This window comes from Terrapene carolina, unplaced genomic scaffold, assembly GCF_002925995.2.
Source record: "Terrapene carolina triunguis isolate 2854851 unplaced genomic scaffold, T_m_triunguis-2.0 Scaffold580, whole genome shotgun sequence".
NCBI classification, from domain to species: Eukaryota; Metazoa; Chordata; order Testudines; family Emydidae; genus Terrapene; species Terrapene triunguis.
Genome location: NW_020664931.1, coordinates 9,939,158 through 9,965,656, shown reverse-complemented (window position 1 = coordinate 9,965,656; position 26,499 = coordinate 9,939,158). Strand labels below are relative to the sequence as shown.

At 43.4% G+C, this 26,499-nt stretch overlaps 1 protein-coding gene across 1 annotated transcript in view; it reads right to left on the bottom strand.

Annotated features, from left to right (window-relative positions):
* The window catches only part of TRIO (trio Rho guanine nucleotide exchange factor), a 307,445-nt gene that overhangs the window by 134,101 nt on the left and 146,845 nt on the right, over window positions 1-26,499 (bottom strand). Inside the window, exons 19-29 of the mRNA XM_029913308.1 lie at window positions 24,365-24,480; window positions 17,207-17,329; window positions 15,646-15,840; window positions 15,395-15,510; window positions 14,586-14,652; window positions 13,718-13,827; window positions 12,172-12,241; window positions 11,574-11,663; window positions 6,977-7,069; window positions 3,160-3,271; window positions 652-842 (exon numbers count right to left, since the gene is read on the bottom strand). Coding sequence (XP_029769168.1) covers window positions 652-842; window positions 3,160-3,271; window positions 6,977-7,069; window positions 11,574-11,663; window positions 12,172-12,241; window positions 13,718-13,827; window positions 14,586-14,652; window positions 15,395-15,510; window positions 15,646-15,840; window positions 17,207-17,329; window positions 24,365-24,480 — 1,283 coding nt within the window. The remainder of the gene's footprint in view (window positions 1-651; window positions 843-3,159; window positions 3,272-6,976; window positions 7,070-11,573; window positions 11,664-12,171; window positions 12,242-13,717; window positions 13,828-14,585; window positions 14,653-15,394; window positions 15,511-15,645; window positions 15,841-17,206; window positions 17,330-24,364; window positions 24,481-26,499) is intronic.

The window sequence follows — 26,499 nt, the reverse complement described above, 5'->3', positions numbered from 1 at the left end:
AGCCAATAAAATATTTGTTTGCAGGAAGGGTTCAATAGGCCCTGTAAGAACAGAACATACACTGAAGTTGTTACTACAGAGTTGTGTGTTCTACAAAGCCTACTGCAAGCGCTTCAGGACAGGTAGACTCTTCTTTTATCTTTGTAGAGCTGATCAGGAGATCTGGGTGCTAATGTAATTGCAATGGTTAGCAGTTATAAATACTACTTCTAATAATTCTGTGTCAGGCAAATCCTTTTTTTAAAAACTCATTTAGTCTTATAAAAATGCATCCTACATAACAATCACCTGTACAATGGATACATACAAAACTGTTATGGACTGAACTAACCTAAAATTCACTGTCACCTCCACAGGTTTCATGAGGACTAATAACTTCAACATTTCAACACACCTCTTCACAGAAGCACGGCAAGATAGTAAGCCTAACTGCTTACCTTAAAAGGTCAATGATCCAACACTATCAAATTCAAGCATTTTTTTGGGGGGTGGGGGTGGGGGTGGGCGCATGCTGAAAGCTAAAGTTTCATATATGTTTCAAAGTCACGTTTAAGTCATTTGAATACACCTGCTTATAACTTTTGGTTACATTTGGAGAAGAACTCTAATTTGTTTGAACACAACAATCTTCTGTTGTTTTCTCATACTTACAAACAGTTTGCTCTTGTATATGTATTTGCTCCTCCCACTTGAGTCCTTCACCTCTTTACTGAAGACCAAGGACATCTCAAAGAGGAAGAGATGCCTCTCACGACCCTTTCGGATTAAAGTTTTGGGGTCCCAAACTTGGAAGGATTCCTGAAGGATGAGCTCTCCCTGAGATTCAATATTCTCATCAAACCCTGCAAAACAGGCAAAGATAGACAATGTGAAGCTGAAAAGTAAAAGTGAGAACACTAAAAACATACCATGCCAAATCATTCCCTCACCCCTCCGTTTTCAAATATATTTAGTATTTTTAACAGAGAGGGTTCCAGGAGTCGCTATTCTGATCCCAGTTGGTTTAGGGTATGCTTTACAGTTCAAAACCAAATCATAACTCAAGTTTATGTTTTGATTCAACAGCTGAAAAGTCTTGTGAACTGTTCTGGTAAGATTCTGGCTCCAAATGACGTGTCTCCAAAATCAGCTTCTCATGTACATCCCCTATCATGAAATTAAACTTTTCTTACAAGGTTTCTGCCACCTTAGTCTGAAGTCTTACAAAACTATTTTGTCTTGTGAAGGTTTGGACTCATCTAAAGCCAAATGAGACTTTAATCTCATGTGATAGAAAGCCAGGACAACAGGTGTCGGTTTTAAATTAGCGAATACAAATTTGCATATTCTTTCCCCAAAAGCCCAACTAGATTTATTCTAACTATAATTCTAGGGAACAGATGGACCTGAGCCACATATTCTAGTTGGGATCCACACCTCCTCAGATTTCAGGGTACTCACTCTGAGCACCATCAGGCTCATCTCTCTTTCAAAAGAGAGGAATGTAATTTGAAGAAAGACTTCTGGCCTTCAAACACCAGTTTCCTTCTAAACTAATTTACTTTTACCCACTATAAATTGGCAAGCACAATTTAACCAGTGCACTTCTCAGTCTAGACCAATGGCATCTTTTCTTTTCTTAATAAAAGAAGTTCAGTAACTGCTATAGAAAGAATACAGACCTCAGAAATCTCTCACAGGTCACAGCAAAAGTGGTAGTAAAGTCCCCTCGCCATCATTTAAGGGTGAATTTACATTTACTCTATGTTTAAGTGTAAAACATTATGTAACAAAGCTGCAGATAAATGGGGCCTCGACTACCATGACAGTATAAAACAATTTACATAGAGAAATACGTAGAGAGTAGAATACTAGAGAGTATCTTAGAGAAGTTGGATTAGGATGTTCATTTAGGAGTCTCTTGAGACAAAAGGAAACGTGTTCACTCACTAGATTCATCAACCAGGGAATGACTCATAACTATGCACATATCCTTTGTGAAAGAAATAGAATATTCTGTAGAGTCAGTCTAGATACTCTTAATGGTAAAGGATGAACATTTAGCATTCAAGCTCACACTGCACGGGACTTTGGGACTGATCCTGCAAACTTTCATTCACTTTAGTAGTTCCATAAGAATATGGAGAGGTGGGGGATTTTCAGAAGTGACACTTAGGAGCACATGTCCTACTGAAAGTCAATGCATGGTGTGCTCTAATCTAAGTCACTCAGGAGATTTTGGAAATCCCATCTGAAGTGTTTTCAGTTTCCTATCACAGGGCCCAACCCTGCAGTCACAATAGTTTCAAAGAAAATGTAAATATTAGCCAAAACATCTGTGATAAATCCTTTATATTCAACTTAAATCTGCTGTGGTCATGCTTTTAGCTCTATTTGTGATGGGTTGCTTTATGAAACAGATTTTCCATCAAAGTTATCAAGTATATGGGGGATCTTTTTATGCAATACATGATCATGTACAGACTATGAAATGGTTTTGGGTCAAATGTCAATTATAAGCATATGTAAGCAATTGAATCCAAACTTAAATGCCTGCTATATTCTGCGTGTACAAGATTGTGCTTTTCTGGCTATGTCTAAGACTAAATTGGTTTATGTTGCCCTTTTTTTTTTTTTTTTTTTAACTGCCAAAAGATGTACTGTTTTTGAACCGGAAGTCAGTTATGGAACAGACAGCATACAGATGTGAAAGCAACGACCTTCCTGGAGATTATTACTTGATACATAGACCAGAACCACCTCTGGTGGATTTACATACTTTTTTGAACTTTCTTCAGACAAAAAAAGTTATGACACTGGATGAGAAATGCAGCTGAGGTTATTTAGCTCAAGGTGTGTTCCCTTAGAATAGAACTGAATCAAATGTTTCAACTGTAAGTACGCTGTAAATAGCTGTATGTCGAGATGTTAGAACATCCTTTTTTTAATCAGATATATTACTATAATTTTTGTCATCTGCTACCTTATAGTTTTATAAAAAGAAATCATCCAAATAACTCCATGCCAAAAAGATGAAAGCATATCAATGTCTTTAGAAAGTGAAAGCAACTCTAAACAAATTTCCACTTTTCCCTCAGATCTCTTTGACTTCAGAGAATATTTTAATGTGAAGTTACAGAATTTATTACACAAGTGTACGGTAGCAAGTTTTAGTTCTACCTTCCAGCATGCTGAGGTGCATGGCATCATTGGCTCGCTTTGGCACACTAAGCATCACCTCCAGACCATCTTTAATCTCGCCTTTACCTTCTTCACAGCAGGTGAGCAGCTCCTGCAGAAGATCAACAGGCCACTATTAGCATAACATCTGTTTCTACAATACAACGAAACAAAAAAGTAGCATTTGCTCTGGTGACCAAAGGCCTCGTCCTGCCAGGTGCCCTTCAGCTCCTCTCAGACTGCAAGTGGCAGTGTAGCATACTCTATGCTTCGCAAGATCAGGCCCTGAAGGGGTAGCAAGAGATTCTATTTGATTTGTTAACCATCCATACGTTTTAAAGTAAGCTGATCCAAATATTAATCAGTTTTAAAAATGAGTGTGTTAAAGAAAGAAGCTTTTGAAAAAGTGATTAAATTTTTAATGTCCAACGTTCACTAAAATGTTAGTATACACTTGCAAATCTTCCAAAAGTTATAGGTTTGCTTGAATATATATGTGTACATGACGTACTGGTCGAAGAGATGTGCTTAAGGACTAGAAACTAGGGCCACAATCCTGCATTCTGATTTAACAGTATATATCCTGGTGCCCCTGGGGACTCCCACTTGACTTTAGCATGAAACTGCCTGGGTCCACATTCCTGCCTTAGAATCAAGTACTGTCTCAGGCTAGGTCTACACTACAGCGGTGTTCCGACCTAAGATACGCAACTTCAGCTACGTGAATACCGTAGCTGAAGTTGCGTATTTTAGGTCGGCTTACCTGGTGGTGAGGACGGGGGAAAGCCGACCGCTGCCGCGCTGCCGCCGACTCCGCTACCGCCTCTTGTCGAGGTGGATTTCCGGAGTCGACGGCAGAGCGATCAGGGATCGATTTTACCGCGTCCTCACGAGACGCGGTAAGTCGATCCCCGATAAACCGATTGCTACCCGCCGGATCGGCGGGTAGTGAAGACGTAGCCTCAGTGTCAGACATTCTTGTGCCACACTGCAGCAGCCTCTAAACAACACAGGTCTAAAACCCATCTTTCCTTAGCTGAAGAGGCATATATGCCTCATCAGGTATCCAAGCCAGGCTCCACATTCGCTACAGCATGTTTCTAGAACTTCTTTTCCCTTCAAAAAATAAAACTGCCTTATCGCTCATTCTTAGCCTATTTTTGCTACTTCATTTTTTTAAAAAACTGTCAATAGAATAAATGCAAGAAACTAGAGTAAAAACAGACTTCAGAGTTACGTGGCTTTAGCACTAAAAGCAGAAGATACTTCAAGAACTTTCTGGGCATAGGTTCTGAAAGAGACAAATTAAAGCAACTTGCCAGAATCTGGGGGAGTGACCTTTCCATCTGAAATTTCAACTGCCTCTAATTTGTTGGCTCTCTCTACTCTTCCTAGTTGCTTTTATTTATGCTCTTTCACATCTGCCAAGTCTCCTTCCTTTGCCTTTTTTTTCTCTTTAAAATGCTGTTTTAATCCCTTACTTCACTGTGCAGGTGGCAGCAAACAACAGTGTATTAGAAGACTGCTCTCTGAAGCATATAATCAGGATGCTTCACTTTGCTGATGTCTGCACAGCGGAACAGAATGAAATGGCAGGGGAGAGGCACAATTTAAATAAACTGTATAGGGAGTGGTGCGGAGGTAAGACAAACGAACAGCAGGAGATAATGCATGAATAATCGGAAACACAAAATAAACATAATGTCCTCAGTTGGACACTTTCCTTAAAACTGTCAGCCCTAATGTTTTCCAGCCTTCCTTCAGCACATCATCCCACATTATGAAGTCCGGAGACAGGCCAAAATGTATGCCACAGCCTTGATTTACAACCCAGTCTGATTTCAGGCACAGGGAAGGGGGTTGGATTAGGAACTCTGCATCTACACCCACTTGTGTATTTGGTACTGGTCGCTTCCAAAAGTGAAAAGAGCCTATTTTCAAATTCTGGTCGAGATACAGGCAAAATCTCATGAAAACAGCTAATCTAGGCACTCTGACCAGTCCAGATGAAAGACAGTGTCCAGTTGTTCTTTGGACTCTGCCACTTTAGGCTGAAATTTCATGAGAAAAGCTTGGCACTTTTGGCACCATCAAATCTGGCTTCAAAGAGTCCTAGGCTGGACTCTAACTCAGGGTTTGTCTTCACTACCGGGGTAAGTCAATCTAAATTATGCTACTCCAGCTACGTGAATAACATAACTGAAGTCGATGTCGACTTCCCTTACTCTTCTCCGGTCGACTTCCCTTACTCTTCCTGGGGAGCTGGAGTGCCGGAGTCATTCGGAGAGTGCTCTGCCATTGATTTAGCGGGTCTTAACTAGACCCACTAAATCGACACCAGCTGCATCGATTGCAGCAGCGTCGATCTCCCCCTAGTGAAGACCAGTCCTCAAACTTAAGTTCAAGCCTGACCCAGCTCGCAATACTGCCACTGCATTCCCTCACTAGTTAAGAAACAACTATAAGTGGAGAGGGTCATTTAGTCCTAACTTTCAATTTGTTTTTATTTTTATTTCTTCTCCTGGGGACATGGGCTGGTCCACATTTTTGTCCCCCTCCAGCCTCTCACAGTATCCCACAATGCACCAACACCCTTTAAGCTACAGGTAACTGAACAGAAATATGGAGGATGTCAATGCCACTAGGGGGATGAAGTGGCTGCTTGTGGGTAGTGAGGCATATTCTACTCACAAAGTTACTGCTTTGTGACTCACTGGGGTCATGAAACTAGGCGGCTTCCTTGTCAGTGCATGTCACCAATCAACTCAGGCACCAGGCTGCCCCACAACTTTTGTATTAATCCATAATTTTGGCAATGTTTATATTTAAAATTAAGTTTTGAAACTAACAAGTGACACTTTCTAAACACACATCTGTTTAGATCAATATTGTAAATTAAATAATTATCAGGATTATGGATTTAATTATTTTTTTCCACTGGCAGAGGAGACGGAGGATTTCACATTCAATATAAAATGAGATGTTAGTTTCCACCTGTTGTGACCTGAAATGGCCAAGCTATTAAACATTTAAGAAGAATAATAAGGAATATCTTATCAGTACATAGGCTGGCAATCAAATCAAAGGGCAATTTTAGCTAAACAGAGAAAAAGTTAACATCTAATTTTGAACTTGTTAAGCACACAAAACCCAGAATACCCTAGAGTATTTAAAACTGCAAATACAGTACATTGCTCAAGTCTCATAAGCACTGCCCTGGAGTCCAAAGTGTTCTCTGTCCATTGTCAAATGCTTCTTTTGCTTAATTGTAAGCTCTAATTTACCCCCATCTTGTGGTAGTAATAGGTGTCTATTTGTGTTTTAGTATTCGCAATGTCATTGTCTAGATAATTTTATACAGTGTTACATAAAAATCCATAGCCCAGTGGTTTTCCAGACATTCTTAATAGTATATTAAACCATTTAAAAATATTAATACAGCTAGAGGCTTATGAGACTTCATTCTAGAAGCTATTTCAACATTATCATTCATAAACTCTTGGGATGGACATTAGCTGCTCATTTTTTAACTGGAAAAGCCAAAAGAGTATTTTTAAAATTAAGAGTAGGATAACTAGGGCAAGTATATATGTGTCATATTTGATTTACAGGTGTCTGAATAGAAAATTGCTTATTTAGGACAATTTTTCATTTTTAAGCAGTTTCTTACAGAAGATGTTACTGCAGTTCCTGAGGCTCACTGAAAACCTGCAGCATCAGGCCTTATGCAAGTAACAGTCGTATTGATTATGATGGGGTTTTTGCCTGTATGAGAACTGCAGGATCAGACATCCTAAAACTTTAAAGTGATACCTACCTTTAAGAGAAGCTGATATTTTGTTATCCTCTGGACAGGTTTGATAAGGTAAGAGGAGATGGAGTTGGCCAATCCATGTCGCTGTTGTATTTCCTGTATTAAACAATGACAAATTTGAGTGTCATGTGTATTAACAATAGTAGGTTAGCCAGCTACAAGTGTTACATTTGATACAGTACCTGTCCTTTCCATTGTAATGGGCAAAGAAAAAAGGATGGGATAGCAAGATTTTCAAATCAAAGCATATTATATTTTGAGTCCATCTGCTCCCCCTTCTATATAAAAATTCTTTTAACTTCCTGGCCAACTGTCATCAAGCTTTTAAAAAGGACCTACATCTGAATAGCAAAGACTCTGGATCTGAAACACTGAGTTTTTAGGCATTTTAACTTTGATAATTATTTCCTAAGTTGCTTTGGGTAAACAGGGAAATGCTTTTGGCTGTGATGATATTGTCTGGCAATAGCCAACGCCCATTTGGGAACAGATTTCACACTGGGGTTTGCTAATTTAAGTGTAACCAACTCCGGGAAGCGTGTTTCATTAACTGCTGCTACAAGGCCAGCAGAGGGAGCACGAAGTGTAATTTACTGACTACTTACCAAAAGGGAAAGAGCTCAGCAATAGTAGGCCAGATTTTTAAGAGGAAAGCTGAGTATTTGCATCGAGGACTTTCTTCCATTCTACTAGAACAGTTATAAAAGTAGGCTAATTAAGAACTTCAAACACTGAATGTTTAACTGATTGGTTGTGTCAATTTGGCACAAAACTTTAATACAATTCACACCCACAGAGTAGTTGTACTCATTTTTAAGTAGCAAATTATCTACTGAATCCATGAGTTGCGAAACTATGATTGTAATGCAGTCACACACACGGCAATAGGTACAGGCTGTGTACTAAATATGAAGTCAAGTATGTTTTTAGTTTGAAGCTGATTTCTTGAACAGACTCAGAAGCATAAGGTAGTGCGCTTTTAAGGAAGTCGTAGGTTTGAGGTTTTATACAGTTGCAAACAGCATCTCTATAATATACAATGCAGTCTTAGCTTCTATATATATTTAGCTATGAGTGTTACATGCATGGGTGTTGTGTGCATATAGGTACTAAGTGTGCATTCATTTGTATACACACACTTTTTACATCAATATTAGTTAAAATAAATAAATAAATAAATAAAATTAGTGGAGATATCCTATCTCCTAGAACTGGAAGGGACCTTGAAAGGTCATTGAGTCCAGCCCCCTGCCTTCATTAGCAGGACCAAGTACTGCCCCAGATCCCTAAGTGGCCCCCTCAAGGACTGAACTGACAACCCTGGGTTTAGCAGGCCAATGCTCAAACCACTGAGCTATCCCTCCCCCCATAATTAGTTGCCTAATTACACATTATATAGGATTATTTGGTCATCTCTGACTAGTTTTCTCTCCCAACACAGCTCTTCATTTTCATCTATTAGAAATGCAGCATGCGGAAGTCCAACGTGATGGGTCTTTAAAACGTTCATACTGTTGGTGGCATTAGTGAAAGTTCTTTGGCATACAGTTCAGATACCTGTAAAGATTTTTTAGAGGTGATTAAATCACAAGCCCCTTTTTTCTCCTCTTAACACAAACAGTTCTTCCCAGTATCCATTTCACTAGTGATGGCTCAGAGTACATACTTAGGAGGGAGCACCATAATTGATGTTTAAATACACATGCGCTCTTTAACCAAGGGCACATTTGGAAAGGGAATCTTAGTCCTCTAATGTGGCAACTATGAGTTCTCAAAGAAGTTCAGTGCTGAAAGTCCAGAAGTAGTTGCGGCCTTTTTGCCCTTGTCTCGAATGGACATCATATATACCTGGTAAGGAACTTCCGTATAAAAGCAAGTTGTGCTATAATTAGATTAGCAGCTGTGATGGGTTGTATGAACCCCTCATTGGGCAGGAGGGGGTTAAGGTGCTCTGGGCTAAGAGTTAGTTGCTTATGCTAGCAACAAGAAGGTGGTCAGGGGAAGTGTGGGACCCTTACTGAATGAGGGAGACAACCTAGTGACAGATGATGTGGAAAAAGCTGAAGTACTCAATCCTTTTTTTTGCCTCGGTCTTCACAGACAAGGTCAGCTCCCAGACTGCTGCACTGGGCAGCCCAGTATGGGGAGGAGGTGAGCAGCCCGCAGTGGTGAAAGAACAGGTTAAGGACTATTTAGAAAAGCTGGACATGGACGAGTCCATGGGCCCAGATCTAATGCATCCAATGGTGCTGAGGGAGTTGGCTGATGAAATTGCAAAGCCATTGGCCATTATCTTTGAAAACTCCCCCGGATGATTTGAAAAAGGCAAATATAGTGCCCATCTTTAAAAAAAGGGAAGAAGGAGAATCCGGGGAACTACAGCTCGGTCAGTCTCACCTCAGTCCCTGGAAAAGTCATGGAGCAGGTCCTCATCCATTTTGAAGCACTTAGAGGAGAGGAAGGTGATCGGGAACAGTCAACATAGATTCCCCAAGGGCAAGTCAAACCTGACCAACCTGATTGCCTTCTATGATGAGATAACTGGCTCTGTGGATATGGGGAAAGCGGTGGACGTGATATATCTTGACTTTAGCAAAACTTTTGATACGGTCTCCCACAGTATTCTTGCCAGCAAGTTAAAAAAGGTATGGATTGGATGAATCGATTATAAGGTGGATAGAAAGCTGGCTAGATTGTCGGGCTCAACGGGTAGTGATCAACGGCTCGATGTCTAGTGGGCAGCCAGTATCAAGCGGAGTGCCCCACGGGTTGGACCTGGGGCTAGTTTTGTTCAACATCTTCTTAATGATCTGGATGATGGGATGGATTGCACCCTCAGCAAGTTCATGGATGACACCTAGCTAGGGGGAGAGGTAGATATGCTGGAGGGTAGGGATAGGGGCCAGAATGACCTAGACAAATTGGAGGATTTGGCCAAAAGAAATCTGAGGAGGTTCAACAAGGACAAGTGCAGAGTCCTGCACTTAGGACGGAAGAATCCCATGCACTGCTACAGGCTGAGGATCGACTGGTGAAGTGGCAGTTCTGCAGAAAAGGACCTGGGGATTACAGTGGAGAAGAAGCTGGATATGAGTCAACAGTGTGCCCTTGTTGCCAAGAAGGCTAACGGCATATTGGCTGCATTAGTAGGAGCACTGTCAGCAGATCGAGGGAAGTGATTATTCCCCTCTATTCGGCACTGGTGAGGCCACATCTGGAGCATTGTGTCCAGTTTTGAGCCCACCACTACAGAAAGGATGTGGACAAATTGGAGAGAGTCCAGCGGAGGGCAACGAAAATGATTAGGGGGCTGGGGCACATGACTTATGAGGAGAGGCTGAGGGAACTGGGCTTATTTAGTCTGCAGAAGAGAAGAGTGAGGGGGGATTTGATAGCTGCTTTCAACTACCTGAAGGGGGGTTCCAAAGAGGATGGAGCTGGGCAGTTCTCAGTGGTGGCAGATGACAGAACAAGGAGTAATGGTCTCAAGTTGCAGTGGGGGAGGTCTAGGTTGGATATTAGGAAAAACTATTTCACTAGGAGGGTGGTGAAGCACTGGAATGCGTTACCTCGGGAGGTGGTGGAATCTCCATCCTTAGAGGTTTTTAAGGCCAGGCTTGACAAAGCCCTGGCTGGGATGATTTAGTTGGGGTTGGTTCTGCTTTGAGCAGGGGGTTGGACTAGATGACCTCCTGAGGCCTCTTCCAACCCTGATATTCTATGATTCCAAGAAGGCAGGAGGACCTGAGCTGAGCCCGCACTGAGCCAGGAAGTGGAGGAGCTACAGCACCCAGCAACTGCAAGCAGGGCTGGAAACTCAGAAGGTGAAAGTGACCCAGGGAAGCCAACTTGAGGCAGACATCAGATGCCGACAGGTGTGCCGCCGAACCAGCCTCGCAGGGCCCTGGGTTGGAACTTGGTGGAATGGGAGGGACCGGGTTCCCCTACCCCACTCTACCCTGTATCCACTAGGAGGAGCTGCTGCCCTGAGAACTGTATCCACTCAGCGGAGTTGCGTGAACCACACCCATTAGGGGCAATGGCCACTGTAGACGCTAATCACAAGGCAGGAGACCCTTTCCCCCTGACTACAGCAGCTTTGAACAGTACATTGAACAGAAATAAAAGCAGGTTACTGTTAATTTACATTTTCATGCTGCAAGTCCGAGATTTTAGTCTTGATTCAGTACAATCAGACTGAACCAAATTCATCATTGTTAGAATACGCAGCATCTGTCTCTAAAACTGTAGTTTTATATCTGAGTTTTAATTGCTAAAATCTGTTTGCATTTCAAAACAGACATGCAACCGTTGCTATGTTTCCAATTCCTTTGATAGGTGATAGCGACTGTTTAAAATGATATTTTAATTGATTTTTAGGGGACTAAAATAGCAATAAAATACTATATATTAGACACCAGAGACATAAAAGTTCTTAGATTTAACTGACATTATGTTGTAGGATTATTAATTATGGAGAGTTTATCTGGTGTTACTAGTAGATGTCCAATTTCTTAGGCATTCCAATGTAATTAGAACTGCATGATTAAAAACAACCCATCCATATTTTTAATATATGCACAAAAAGTCTGGTACTTACATCAAAATATGCCCCTGCATGCTCCAATATCAGCTGGGTAGAATCTGGCTTATTTTTACAATACGTAACATACATTTGAAACTTGTCTGCCTGCAGAACAAAATGCAAATTTAAACAGCTTATGAAAGAGCATTTCCACTGCCTGAAACCAGTCAAACTACTGGGGATTCTTTTCCAATTCAACCCAGCATTGTGAGAAAATACACAACATAATTAGAGCCCTGGGCGGATACAAAATTTGTATCCACATCCAATTCACAATCCGCAAACGTGGTCAGTGGATATCCATAGATTTGCAGGGCTCTAAACATATTACAATCAAAATAATAAAAAGGAATGAGAAAGTCAATTTATAGTTAAGTGAGCTATGTTCTGCCCTCAGGTGTATGCACGCAACTGAAACTGATTTCAGTGAGAGCCATGTTGTTGCATTTGTTGGCATTTTTAATTAAAGTCAATAGTTTGTTTACTTCAAGAGGAAGAAAAGTACTTGTACAAATCCACTAATTAAGAAAAAGACTACACAAAGCGAAAGCCTCCATCTCCTTCTGCGCTCGATTTCATTTGTTACTTCTAACACCAACCATCATTTCATTACCCAAGTTACGAAGCAGTGCCCAACATCTTCTGGTAACTGTTCGTATTTCTCCAGCTCCTTTAGGAATATGCTATGGGTAGAGAAAAACAGAACATCATTAAAAGGAACATGGCATGTTTTCATTAGGGCAGCTAATATTGATTTAGAGTTTGAGCAGATATATTGTAAGAGGATCTTCATACCAACAGCATGGTGTGACAACTGGATCAAATACTATGAATGGATGAGAATCTGGGGTGCCAGGACCCTATAAATATCACATCTCAAACAACATAGATTTTAAATGGTTGGTGATAAATACTGTTGTATTGAGTTTTTTACTGCTGTATTATCTACTCACTGTAGTAACTGTTGCTGTTCTCTTCAGAAAGGGGCTAACTGGTATCCTCTCACCTAAGCCCCACGAATGGTTTAATTTTTAAAATGTCAGTAAAAAATAGAAAAAGAGATGGAGGCCAGCCTCTGCAATAAAAGCCTTTTCCCCCTCCCCCAAAAAGCCAATTAATGAAGGGAAAAAACCTCTGTTATCTATACCCATAATAGATTACTTATGAAGTTATTTAAGGGCAGCGACAAGGTGCATACAAAGTTACCAACAAGTGGCTTTCTTTGCAAGACTATCCCTTTCACAGCCAAAATAATTTGTTATTGATCTAAGTTCCTAGTATGAATTTGATTAAGTCTGAGATTTTTCACTACTGATATGGCATAGTGCACACTGCTATTGTTCCTTAGGGATCATTAGAGAATATAGCTGTTGTGAATCCCTCAGATAATATACAAAATGGTAGCTCTGCTAGACATATTTCTATTACAACAGCATGTAAAAGCACCCATCAGGGTCTGGATGGTGGTAAGCCAGGCAACAGACAAACACACAGGCTTACATGGTCTGTAACTCAAAAAGATTTCAATCGAACTTAACACAAGATGCAGTAAGTGCATGTAACAAACAATAGGAGATAAAATGTGAGTAAGACTAGCTAAACATAATGCTTCTGAATCATTAAGAGTTAAAAAAAGGTATACTGAACCAGTGTCCGTATCAAACTCCTTGTAACCAGTGCTAATGGCAACCCTTTTTGGCAATTTTCACAGAAGGGCCAAGGAACAACAGAAAAAGAGACTGAACTACCCCCTCCCACTAGCAGTGGTTTCTAAAAGTCAGAAATGAGCCCACTGGCAGGTGAACATGATGAGCCTGACACAACCACTGCCTGTGCTAAGTAGAATCAGTGGTGTCCGTCTCTTCAAGGCAATCAACCAGTCTAGAACTTTACTTAAGCGTTCAAATTGCTTCTTAAAAAATTCAAGATTAGAAGACATATCTGGGCCACAGAAGGGCCAGAGAATGGAATTATATAGATATTTACTGAAAAATGCTATCATTGAAGCAGGTAATTCGACAATAAGGGAGACACTTTAGCTACTGCTGTGGCAAAACGTCCTTTATTCATTTATATACACAATATTTTGACTGGGAAATACCTGAAGTGATCACCTAATCTTTACTAGTAAACATGGGCATGGAAGCTAAGTTACTCACTTATTATGGAACTCATAGATTTCCTGCATGTTTCCGAAGATAATGTGTTCTTTGTTTACAATACCAGGTGGGATCTCCTCAACGCCACTGGTCATTTCCCACAGATACGTCTGGTCAGAAGAAAAAAGGCACATGAAAAGCAATCAAGTTTCCAAACAGTAGCAGTTCCTGACATTTGTAAGTAAACATTATCACAGGGAGAAGTACAGGAAAGTACAACTTATAATTGATTTTGGGGTATGGAGCTTTACACACTGTGCATCTTAAAAAATGTCACGGCTTGAAAGTGACAATCAAATATGCTCGAGACTTAATCTTTTAAAATACGCAATATTCCTGACAACAAACAGTGCTTCAGGGTAGTATACCAAGGTCATGTTTGGATTCCAGAAGTTTTCATTTTGTGTAATAGCTACTGCTGAGCATTACTTGCTCGAGTTTAACAATTACTGGGCACTTTTCCATGGAACCTCTCTGAATTTCTATTCAAAGAGAGTCAGCCAGTCCCGAAACATGTGATAAACACAATGAAAGAATTAACACAGGCTCATCTCTGCTACTAACAAAACAAACTGACCAAAAACCCAACAGAAGTGGACAGTCAGTTCTGAGACCGTTAAAATGTTTTCTATTGAGCAGAGCAATAAAGTGCTGTAAATGAAAATGAGCAAAAATAAAACACATAGGATAAATTCTCCATCGGCTGACACCTGGTGCAATTATGTCGACACTAGCAAGTTAGCAGGAGGCATAAGTAAGCACAGAATTTGGCCCTGTGATTATAAACTAACAACACTTGGTTGCTAAAGAAATGCAGAAGCAAAATGATATACATAATGAAACCTTGTCCCATAAAATATACACTTACATCCATACATTCCCGGAGGTCTCTTACGTAAGCCTTTTCTGTCTGAATTAGCTCAGCCATAATGAACCTTAAAAATGACAAAAGAATGAAAGATCAAATTGCAGCCTGCTAGATCACAGGACAATGCTTTTCCACTAATCAGAATATGCTCTCTCCATTGCAATGAACTTACTCTATTTCCAATATTACAAGAAAAGCATAGAAGAGCTTAATTAGCATCAGAAGGACTTTTTTGTTGGGGGAGGGGCTTCCAACACTAGCAAAGTTAAAATTGAAAAAAAAACAACGAAGCAAGGATTTTAAGACAATTAACAGAGAGAGAGAGAAAGGAGGATCCATTAGAAGCATGGGGATCCCATTCAACTGGTAAGAAATGAAGAGCAATAGCTGCTACTATTCATGAGCAGGAAAAAACTCTACATTTATGGAGTTGTGTTACTTATTTATTATTATTTTAACAGTCTTATTTTGCAAATACTTTATCCTCATTGCTACTATTTCCTTCCTTACCCACTTATTTTTTGTGAATTTTTCTGGACTTCTACCAATTCTTTTTTTTTTTTTTTTTAAATGATCCTCATTTTAGGCTTGGTTCTGAACACTCCCTAAACCAGACAGTGAAGTACCAAAACTGGAACAAGGCAATGAATAAGTCTGTGCAAGGCTATGGAAGGTACACTCTGGGTAGTACAGAGCTCTCCTTTGCAACATTCCTATTTAAAATGTTTTTCTAAATCTTGAAGTCAAAAATATGACAGTTGCTTCACTAACAGTGATTTATATATTTATATCTGTAAAGACTGCATTACTCTTTCCTGCGGGCAGATTTTCTCTTTTCTTCATTAAGCTCATGAGCAGCATCGCGCAGTTTCACCTCTGACCCAGGAACACTAGCTGGGATTATATCCAGCTGCAGGCTTTTGCTCTGTAATAAGGAGAAAAGGAAAAATGGTTAAGGGAGGAGAAAGGGGAAAAACAATGGCCAATCTGATCAGCTACAAGGAGCTATGTAAAAGCATTTGCTTATTCTCCTAAGAGTTCATGCAGAAATTTCACTCACCGATTTATTTGAATCAGAAGAAATCCCCAGGGCTTTTTCTAAAGAGGTCCTATATTTCTCCATGCGCAGAGAGAAGTCTCTGTACCTCTTGTCCACTGCTGTGACACATTTTTTAATCTCTGCTGCATGGGCATGCCCTTTTTCACAAAAGCCATCAGCCAGCTGTATCAACAGCTTCACCCTCTCTTTGGTTTGCTGTGAAAAACAACAGGAAAATACTGACAAGTAAAGTTACTGCCAAGTACCTGTAATGAGAGGGCTCGTTTTGTATAATTAATTACTAAAAACAAGTGGAGGGATGATGGAAGGTAACTGGCTCTCCCCTCTATCCCACCCAAGTGTTTTTAAAGCAGATACCATGATTTTTCCCCAAGGAACAGAAGATCAGCAAGTGCTGCCTGCTTCTTTATTATTTCAACAGCAGCAAAAAACCTCATGCTTTAACTTTTAGAAATTCTCTTGACTGGAAATAGAGAATATCAGGTCTGCAAGGTAAGCTTTTAGGGCAAGGACCATGTCTTCTCAGGTGTTTATACAGCTCCTGGCACTAAGGGGCTCCGATCCCTACTAAGGTCTTTAGGTACTACCACAATACAAACATTGGCCCTGATCCTGCAAAGACTTACGCTCATACTTAAGGACAATGCATCCTCCTGGCAAATGGCTGCAAAAGTGTAGGGGAGTTGCGCTAAAATTGTACTTTTAAATGCACACTCTTTATCCACTGTCTGTCACTGAAAATAATAGAGGCAGCATTGTATGGCAGGAGTGCAACGCTAAGAGGGCTGGACCAAGTCTTTGAGGGGACAGTGCGTTTGGTGTGCAGAGGCATGCTTAGTCCTTCCATATACAATGTGACCAGAGTCTCTCCTTCATTCCTCCATTTCCATCTGTCTCCAGCATGTAGCTTCTTTTGACCACCACCTCTTCTCCAGCTTGTGGCTCCACGAGTTTTCCACACAGGGCCGAGAGCCAAGGGGTGGGGACAAAGCGCAACTTTTTAAATGGGGAGCAGGAGAGGGAACTTAGGGAAACCAATCCCTGCTGCAGTTACTGCCGGAGTTCAACAATTAATATGGAACAAAATGTCCCCTGCCTGGAATGTTAGGTTTGCACCTGTGATGCGGGGTCCCATGTGGCCACAGTGGGCAGAGAAGTAAGCCTGCCACTGCTAGAAACATTGCAGTACAATATGTTATTCTAGGTAAGAGCCAGACCTGAATGATTGAAGCTTTCATCTTGTGCTATCTTCTCATTAGTAAAGTGTTCAATATTTTGAAGCACACAAACTGGAACACAATAAGCCTTACTGCATTTTGCGAACATAAAATAAGATTTAAGAGTTGCGTTCCAGTCATCCATGATTGACCTGAAAACCAACCAAGCTGAGGACTCGAAAGGAAGTTATCTTTCTCCACTTTTAAGTGAGGTCACCACAGTCTTGTCAATGTAAGGTAACACCAGCAATTTTTTGTTTCATTTCATGTCAAGTGGAAACAGATAAGAAAGCCAATACAGCAAGGTGAAGCTGGCCATACACCTGCTGTTGCTCTTTATTTACCTTTGCAGTGATCTGAAATTCTTCATGTTCTTTTAACAGCTCTTGAGTGTGATGGATACTGGAACCAGTGGAGGTATGCGTGGATAAATAAAACTCTCCATTGTCATGGATCCATTCCAAAGCCTGAATAAAGCAAAAAACAATGAAGAGTAGAAAAGAAAGTAGCATAATACTTTTTCAATAGACACCAATTTAAGTACTCAAGATACATAAAAATACTTACATAATAAATGTACTAGACAGACCTATATTTCATTTTTATCCCTTCTACATTTCACCTGAAACAACTTTGAAATGGAGTTTATCTACCTGTAACTGGAAGTCCTTCAAGTTGTGTGATCCTTATCTGTAGTCCACATATGGGCACATATGCATGCCATGCCCGAGTCTGGAAATTCTAACAGACAGCATCAGTTGACCTGCACATGTGAAGTAGATCTCCTTGTACTCCCAATCGGGGGGTATAAGAGGCAGTGTGGGTTGACACCTCTCCAATTCCTCTTTTTACCACAAATCCAACAGGATCCGAAGCAGAGGGGATGTAGGGTGGGTAGTGGAATACAGATAGGGACCACACATTTTGAAGAATTTACAAGGTCGACTTGCAGTGAGTGAATGGCCTGAGTTTTTTAGAGAAGGAAATAGTCTAAAATGACTAGAATATCTGCAGTGCCTAGAGAAGGCTGATTATGCTGTACCCAAATAGAGAAATGTCTCCATTTAGCTAGGTAGCAGGCCCTAGTGGAATCTTTCCTACTTTGGGTAAGGATAGTCTGAATGGGTGCTGAACAGGAGCGTTCTATTTCCAAAGTCCATCCAAACACCAGGCCGTGAGATGGAGCAAGTCTGGGATGGGGTGTCTAATTCTGCCCCACTCCTGAGTTAGAAGGTCCGGGGAGGGGCAGATCCTGATCTGGGGGCCGGGCTGACATTTTGTGGAGCTCTGTGAACCAAAACTGCTTGGGCCAATAGGATGCTAGGAGAAGGACTCTAGCCCTGTTGCGGTGGATCTTTCTCAGGACCTATGGTAGCAGGGGAATGGGAGAAAACGCATAGTTGAGATCATATGGCCATGATAACAGGATTGTGACACCCTGAGAGCTGTGGCCCAGTCACCGTGGATAATACCATTCATGCCCACAATGTGGGCATCATCTTGGACCCTGCCCTCTCTCTAGATAAGACAGTTACCTTTTCCATAACTGGTGTTCTTCAAGATGTGTTGCTCATGTCCATTCCATATTAGGTGTGTGTGCTTACCACATGCACCGGTGCCAGAAGTTTTTCTCTCAGCAGTATCCGTAGGGGACCGGCTCTGGCACCCTCTGGAGTGGCGCCCGCATGGCACGGTATAATGGTTGCTGCCGGCTCCCCCCCACCCTCAGTTTCTTCTTGCCGGAAACTCTGACAGTGGGGAAGGAGGGCAGATTGGGGAATGCAGATGAGCAACACATCTCGAAGAACACCAGTTACGGAAAAGGTAACTGTCTTTTCTTCTTCAAGTGCTTGCTCATGTGCATTCCACACTAGGTGACACCCAGCAGTTCACGGATGCGTCGATTGCAACACAGCTCTGCCAAATCCAGCGTCATCTCTGGCCTGCTGAGTGATGGCATAATGAGCGGTGACCGTGTGGACAGAGGACCACGTTGCGGCTCTACAGATGTCCTGGATAGGGTGTGCCAGGAAGGCCGCCGAAGATACCTGTGCTCTCGTCGAGTGGGCTCTGACAATCAGCGGCGGCGGAACCCCCGCCAGGTCGTAACAGGTCCTTATGCACGAGAAAATCCAATTGGAAATCCTCTGCGAGGACACCGGAAGGCCCTTCATGCTATCGGCTGTAGCGATGAAGAGCTGAGTTGATTTATGGAAAGGCTTGGTACATTCTAAATAAAAAGCCAAGGCATTCAGCGCGTGAAGATGCCTCTCTTCACTGGTCTTGTGCGGTTTGGGACAGAACACCGGGAGGAAGATGTCCTGGTTCATATGGAAGTTGGATACGACCTTCGGCAGGAAGGCCGGGTGGGGCCGCAGCTGAGCCTTATCTTTGTAGAAGACTGTGTACGGCAGTTCTGAGGTCAAGGCTTTAATTTCAGAGACCCGTCTCGCCGACGTCACCACCATCAGGAAAGAGACCTTCCATGACAGGTGGGAAAAGGAGCAGGAATCCAGCATCTCAAAAGGCGTGCTGGTGAGTCTAGAGAGGACCAAGTTAAGATCCCACTGCAGGATAGGAGCCTGCACCTATAGGAAGAGTCTCTCGAGCCCTCTCAAGAATCTGACTGTCATGTCATGGGAAAACACCATCTGTCCTTGGATTGGTGTGTGAAAAGTGGAGATGGCCGCAAGATGCACACTAATAGAAGAGTGTGCCAGGCCCTGGATCCTGAAATGGAGCAGGTAGTCCAGGACAGCCTGTACGGAAGAACGCGAGGGAGAGGTGCCACGTTTGGATGCCCAGCGGGAAAACCTCGTCCACTTGGCCAGGTAAGTCAGTCTGGTCGAGGGCTTCCTACTCCCGAGGAGGACCTGTTGGACTCCTTCGGAACAGGTCCATTCCTCCGGGTTCAGCCACGCAGCATCCACGCTGAGAGGTGGAGGGATTTGAGGTTGGGGTGTAAGAGCTGACCGTGGTCCTGTGACAGCAGGTCCGGGTGGTTCGGCAGGGGCCAGGGAGGGGCCACTGACAAGTTCATGAGCGTGCCGAATCAATGCAATCACGACAACCTGCACTTTGTCTCTCTTGATCTTTGCCAGGACCCTGCTGATGATTGGAATTGGAGGGAACGCGTACATCAGGCTTCCTGACCATGACAGGAGGAAGACCTTGTCGAGAACAAAATCAGTGGCATTTCCTGTACTGTCTGGTAGTGAACAGGTCCACCTGGGGTGTCCCCCACCTTTGGAAGATCATGCAGGCTCTCTCTGGATGGAGCGACCATTCGTAGTGAGAGGAGAAGTCCCTGGTGAGCTGGTCTGCCAGCGTATTCTTGATGCCGGGAAGATGACAAGCTTCCAGGTGGATTTCGTGACTGATGCAGAAGTCCCATAGACAGAGAGCCGATGAGCGCGCTCCCCCTTGCCAGTTCTTGTAGAACATCGAGGTTGTGTTGTCTGTCAGGACTCGTACCACCTTGCCCGACAGGTGGGGCAGGAAGACTCCACACAGCAGCCAGACTGCTCGGAGTTCTTTGATGTTTATGTGCAACCTCGCCTCCTCCGGAGACCACATCCCCTGTGTCTGGAGGTCGCCGAGGTGCGCACCCCAGCCGAAGTTCAAGGCGGCCAACACCAACTTGATAGAGTGAGGGGGGTTGTCGAACGGAACCCCTCTACAGGACTGCCCCGCGGTTGGCCCAACATTGCAGCGAGGTAAGTATCACCTGGGGAATGGCAACAATCTTTTCCAGGGGGTCTCGGGACTGGGAATAGACTGTCCTCAGCCATTGTTGAGGGGCCGCATCTGGAGCCTGGCATGGCGGACCACGTAAGTGCACGCTGCCATGTGACCCAGCAGGTGCAGACAGACCCTGGCTGTAATTAAAGGGAACGCGGAGACTTCCGCGATGAGGTTTGTCAACACGTGAAACCTTTCCAGTGGCAGGAACGCCCTGGCGCAGGTCGAGTCGAGGACCGCTCCGATGAACTCTCCTCTGCACCAGCACTAACGTTGACTTTTTGTCATTTGCCAGAAGACCCAGAGAGCAGAACGTGGCTTGAAGCACCACAACATCCCTTTGGACTTGGGGCCTGGAGCTGCCATTGACGAGCCAGTCGTTGAGGTAGGGGTAGATCTAGATACCCCGGCGCCTGAGGTAAGCCATTACCACCGACATGCACTTGGTAAACACTCTTGGTGCTGTCGCCAGGCTGAACGGGAGGACCATAAACTGGTAGTGGTGGGGCCCCACTGTAAACTGGAGGAAGTATCTGTGTCCTTGAAAGATCGCTATATAGAAGTATGCATCCTTCAAGTTGAGGGTGGCATACCAGTCTCCCAGATCCAGGGAAGGGATTGATAGAGGCCGGGGAAACCATGCGGAACTTTAGCTTCTTTAGGTACTTGTTGAAGTCTCGCAGGTCCAGGATGGGCCATAGACCGCCCTTAGCCTTTGGGATTAAAAAGTACCGGGAATAGAACCCCTTGTTCCTGTACTTGAGAGGAACTTCTTCCACTGCACCCAGCTGCAGTAACCCTTTTACCTCCTGCACAAGGAGACTCTCGCGAGAGGGGTCCCTGAAGAGGGATGGGGAAGGCAGGTGGGGGGGGGGGTAGGAAAGAACTGGAGGGTATAACCTTGCTCCACTGTGCTGAGGACCCATTGGTCCGAGGTTATAGCGGTCCAAGCAGGGAGGAAAAGGGAAAGGCGGTTGTAGAACACTGGGACAGATGGCTCTGGGGAATAGTCTGGTAGGTTGCCCTCAGGCGCACCCTCAAAACGACTGTTTGGCCCCTTGCTTGGCACAGGTCGAGCCCAACTGGGCAGAGGGTGGAGGCTGGTGGCTCGGATGGCACTTTTAGCCGTTGGCTCGTTTGTGGAGCTGGTCCTGCCAAGGCTGACTACCCTGGCCCTGAGGCTGCTGTGGTTTGAACCGCTTACGCGCTTGGGCTGAGATGTAAAGACCTAGGGTTTTCCGGGTGGTGCGGGAGTCCTTGAGGCCATACAACTTGCAGTCTGTTTGCTCCACAAGTAGGGCTTGGCTGTCGAAGGGCAAGTCCTGCATTGACTGCTGAGCCTCAGAGGACAACCCAGAGAGGAGCAGCTAAGAGGCTCGCTGCATGGGGATAGCGGAAGCCATGGTGCCAGCAGCAGCGGCATCTGATGCTGCCAGGAGGGCCTCCCTGGCCGCAGTCATGCCCTCATTGAGGATCGCTCAGAACTCCTTCTTGGAAGCCTCAGGGAGCGATCCTTCGAACTGGGCCATGGCTTGCCACATACTGAAGTCATATCGACCAAGGAGGGCTTGGTGGTTGGCCACTCTCAGCTGAAGGCTGGAAGACGAATAAATCTTACGCCCAACGAGATCCAGCTTCCTCGAGTCTTTATTTTTGGGGGGTTGCCCCGAGTTGTCCTTGCCTCTCTTTGTGGTTAACCACCTCTACCACAAGGGAACTGGGGGCTGGGTGGGAGTATAAGTACTCATGTCCCTTGGTTGGCATAAAGTACTTCCATTCAGCCCTCTTAGTGATAGGCACCTGAAGTTGGCTGGGGGCTGCGCCACTATCCGGAGTCGCAGGCGAAGTATGGGATGGGCTGCACTGCTCAACTTGAGCTGGGGCCCGACTTCCCGAAGCGGGCGTTGAGCTGCCCGGCACGGGTCATGGCTCGCCCCCAGCCCTCTCCTTTCCCTTACGGGAGGTAGGAGAGCTTCCCCTCACAGTCTTTTTCAGCTTCTTGACCAGAGCCGCGGAGGGGGACCATTGCCAGCTCGTAGGCGGCACCGGCGGAGCACTGTGCACGGAGGCCGCGGTGCTCAGTGCGGAGTCAGATTACTACTCCGGTGCTGGAGTGAGGGCTGACTCCATTAGGAGCGCTTTCAGATGGATATCGTGCTCCTTCTTCGTCCCAGGTTTAAAGAACTTGCAGATATGGCACTTGGCACTTATGGGCCCCTCGCCTAAGCACCTTAGGTAGCTGGTATGTGGATCGCTGATGGGCATAGGCCATTTGCAGCGATTGCAGGGCATGCCCCGTCCCCCAGCTGAGTCCCGTTCGGGACTAACGAAGAATTGAGAACAATTATTAAGGGTAACTAAGAAACTACTAACTATATACAACTATATTACAGGTTTTCAAAGTTCACAAGAACAGAGAACGAAACGACGCTAGCTGAAGCAGCAGATGTTTCAGCATCGGCACTGGCAGCAAGAAGGAATTGAGGATGGGGGGAGCCGGTAGTGCCACTTATACCACACCATGCGGGCGCCACTCCAGAGAGCACCAGAGCCAGTCCCTTAGGGATACTGCTGAGGGAAAAACTTCTACCATCGGTGCATGTGGCGAGCACACACACCTAATATGAAATGGACATGAGCAAGCACTCGAAGAAGAACCATACATCCAGGCTGTATCCAAGCTTGGGTGCTTCTGCCCGTACCATATTTCTGAAATTCAGCCTCTTCTGTTTCTCCATCTGGCAAGTCATTTTCTCGAGATGTAATTATTCTAATTTCTACCTCTTTGGCCTCAATGACAGTGACTCCGACACAGTCATTCCAAACAGTGGGTAGCGAGGATGCAGATGTATAGTACCTAAGGGGTAGCTGCCAGAGGGTTTTTTTCTGCCTGTGAGGGATAGAGGCAGGTAGAATGCCTCCTGAGTTGAATTTCGAATATCCCTGGGCAGGTACATAAGGAGCCAAGTGACACAAGGAGGCCATACATCTGCTAAACCCACCTACACAAGAGACAGCCAGCATGATAGTGACAGAACTTTCTGTGTAATTTGGTCAATTCCAAGAAGTTAAAAGCCATTTCAATTACTACTTCTGCCTTGGAGTTCCCCTGCTATTTTTATGGTTTAAAAATCACTTCTCTTTTTAAATAGTTCTCTCCACCATTGTGTAAGGGACCCACACAAATGTATGATGTTAACCCAGTAAGCAGGACAAACAGTGAAACCGAGTGCATACAAAGTGCTATTAAATGCACACAACAGCAAAGATTTTTCTTCCCTGATCTTTCACTTACAATGATGTTATTTAACAGTTCTGAAGATACTCAAAAGAAATGCAGTTTTTAAAGTTAATATTGTTATGACTCAGCCTTTCAGGTATTTCCTTATTCATATTATTTTGCATTGGTAGAATTTACTAAAATGTTTAACAATTTATTCAACACAGCCTGACGAAAAAACCCAACAACCCAACAGTATGGTAATACAACCACCTGTTTGTAGTGCAATATGAGAGTGATAGATTGGTTATAGGTGTCTGCCGAAATTTTTTTTTATTATTATTTCTAGTGTTCTAATTTGAGGGAGGAGTGGGGTAAGGTTTTTATACCTTGATTCTTAATAGTCTGCCTTTCGAAAGTTCCTAGTACCATAGTCAATGGGAGCAACCTACTTCCTCAAAGTCAGGCGATAAGTCACACCTTGATCTGTATGGAATTTGAGTTGCATGGAATTGAAAACGTTCTTAGATAAAATCCTGACCTGTTTGGCGCTTCTTTCAAAGACCACATACTGCTGACACTGGTCAAGGCGCCTTTTTCTCATTGTCCAGTAATGCAGCACGCGGTTCTCCCTCTGGAAGAGTTCATTTAAGATATCTGCAGGGACAGACAAATGAACTGAAGGTTATGGTCCTTCATTTTGTAATGAAGGGAAGCTGTGAGGCTACAAGCTCTGCAAATAAATATTGTGTTGTATAAAGAACTGCACAAAAAAAAGTTTACAAATTAAAACAATGTTTTATAAACAGGGACATTGATTTAGTTAAAATAAAGACTGGTGGTGTGATCAAAATGTGCTATTGAAACAACAGGCTTTTGAGAATAGAGAGAGCACTTGATATAATGTAGGGGATAGTTCTGCACCTGAACGGGGACAAGTAGACAAGATGCATTTAAGCATTCAGGCTGAACATAATCAATAATCATTTCCCATCTGAAATTTCTGGAGTTCTATAAAGTATCTGGTGTCATGCAATAAACATGGATGAACATACAACTCAGGAATAAATAGGTTAACAGATTTATTCTTGTGATATCCTAACTCACCTCAGACCCCACGCATGCAGAGAAACCCACTAAAAAACTCAGAAATAAAATTACTGTAATTAACATTCCTTCAAAAGTCAACAAGAATACTGTCAGTCAAATAAATCAAGCACCGATTCAAATATTCCCTAGTCCATTTGGTTTCAATAAAATGAATTTATTACTTGGAAATGAAGAAGCATGTAAAGCAATTTTGCTGTTTATTATGCTATCTTTCTCCTTTTACATGTCAGAGAATCCCCCAAACAGCAGGCCCACAGGAATCCCCACCCACCTCCATTAATTTGACCTTTCATCCCCTCAGTTTGGTTAACCACCATTTTTCCCTTTACGTCAATGACAAGGACTGGATGCACTTTACTGTCACTCAACTGTTGCCGAGAAAGGGGGAAATTCTGGAGGGACACTAAAACAGAGCTTGTTTCTGATAAAAGCCACAGGATATAAGGGGCGAGATGCTGATGGAAACAGAGAGGGAGTCTGATGAGATGGAAACTGGTTTTCCAACTTGGGTGGGGGCAGGGAGAGGGGAAGGAAAGAGATCTGGGATAAGCTAGTGCCTACCTAAACATACAAGTGAAGATTGAGGTTTAAGGCAGAGGAGATGCATATAGACATTTGTTTTAACGCTATTTTAATTCTACTGTTAGTTTCCATAAACAAATAAATCATACATGTTTTTGATGAAGCTGTCCTGAGTCACTGCAGTTCATTTCTGGTCACAAACTTCCAGAAAGGATTCCACAGCCAGACCCAAACCCAGTTAGGCTGGCTCAGATGAATGCGGTTTGTGAAACAGGAGGTGTTGCCTAGTGAGCCAGTCTAAAGTGGGGTGAACTGCAGGTTTCCACTCTTGGAGAAGTACACATAGAAGCCTTATGAGAGGAGACTCACAAAGCTTTGTTTATTTAGCCTAACCAAAAGAAGGCTGAAGGGAGATATGATTGCTCTGTATAAATACACCAGAGGGATAAATACTAGGAAGGGGAGTAATTATGTAAGTTAAGCGCCAATGTTGACACAAGAAGAAATGGATAGAAACTGGCCATCAACAAGTTTAGGCTTGAAATTAGGTGAAGGTTTCTAACAATTAGAGGCGTGAAGTTCTGGAACAGCCTTCAAGGGGAGCAAAAAACCTAACTGGCTTCAAGACTGAGCTAGATACGTTTATGGAGGGGATGGTATGACGAGAATGCCTACAATGGAATGAAGCTGATCTGTGACTGCTAGCAGCAAATATTTCCAATGGCTGGTGATGGAACACTAAATGGGGAGGGCTCTGAGTCACTCCAGAGAATTCTTTCCCAGGTATCTGGCTGGTGGGCCTTGCCCACATGCTCAGGGTCTAACTGATCACCATATTTGAGGTAGGGAAGGAATTTCCCCCCAGGTCAGATGGACAGAGACCCTGAGGGTTTTACGCCTTCCTTTGCGGCATGGGGTATGGGTCACTTGCAGGTTAAAACTAGTGTAAATGGTGGATTCTCTGTCACCTGGAGTCTCTTAATCATGATTTGAGGACTTCAGTAACTCAACCCGAGGTTCAGGGCCGGCTCTGGCTTTTTTGCC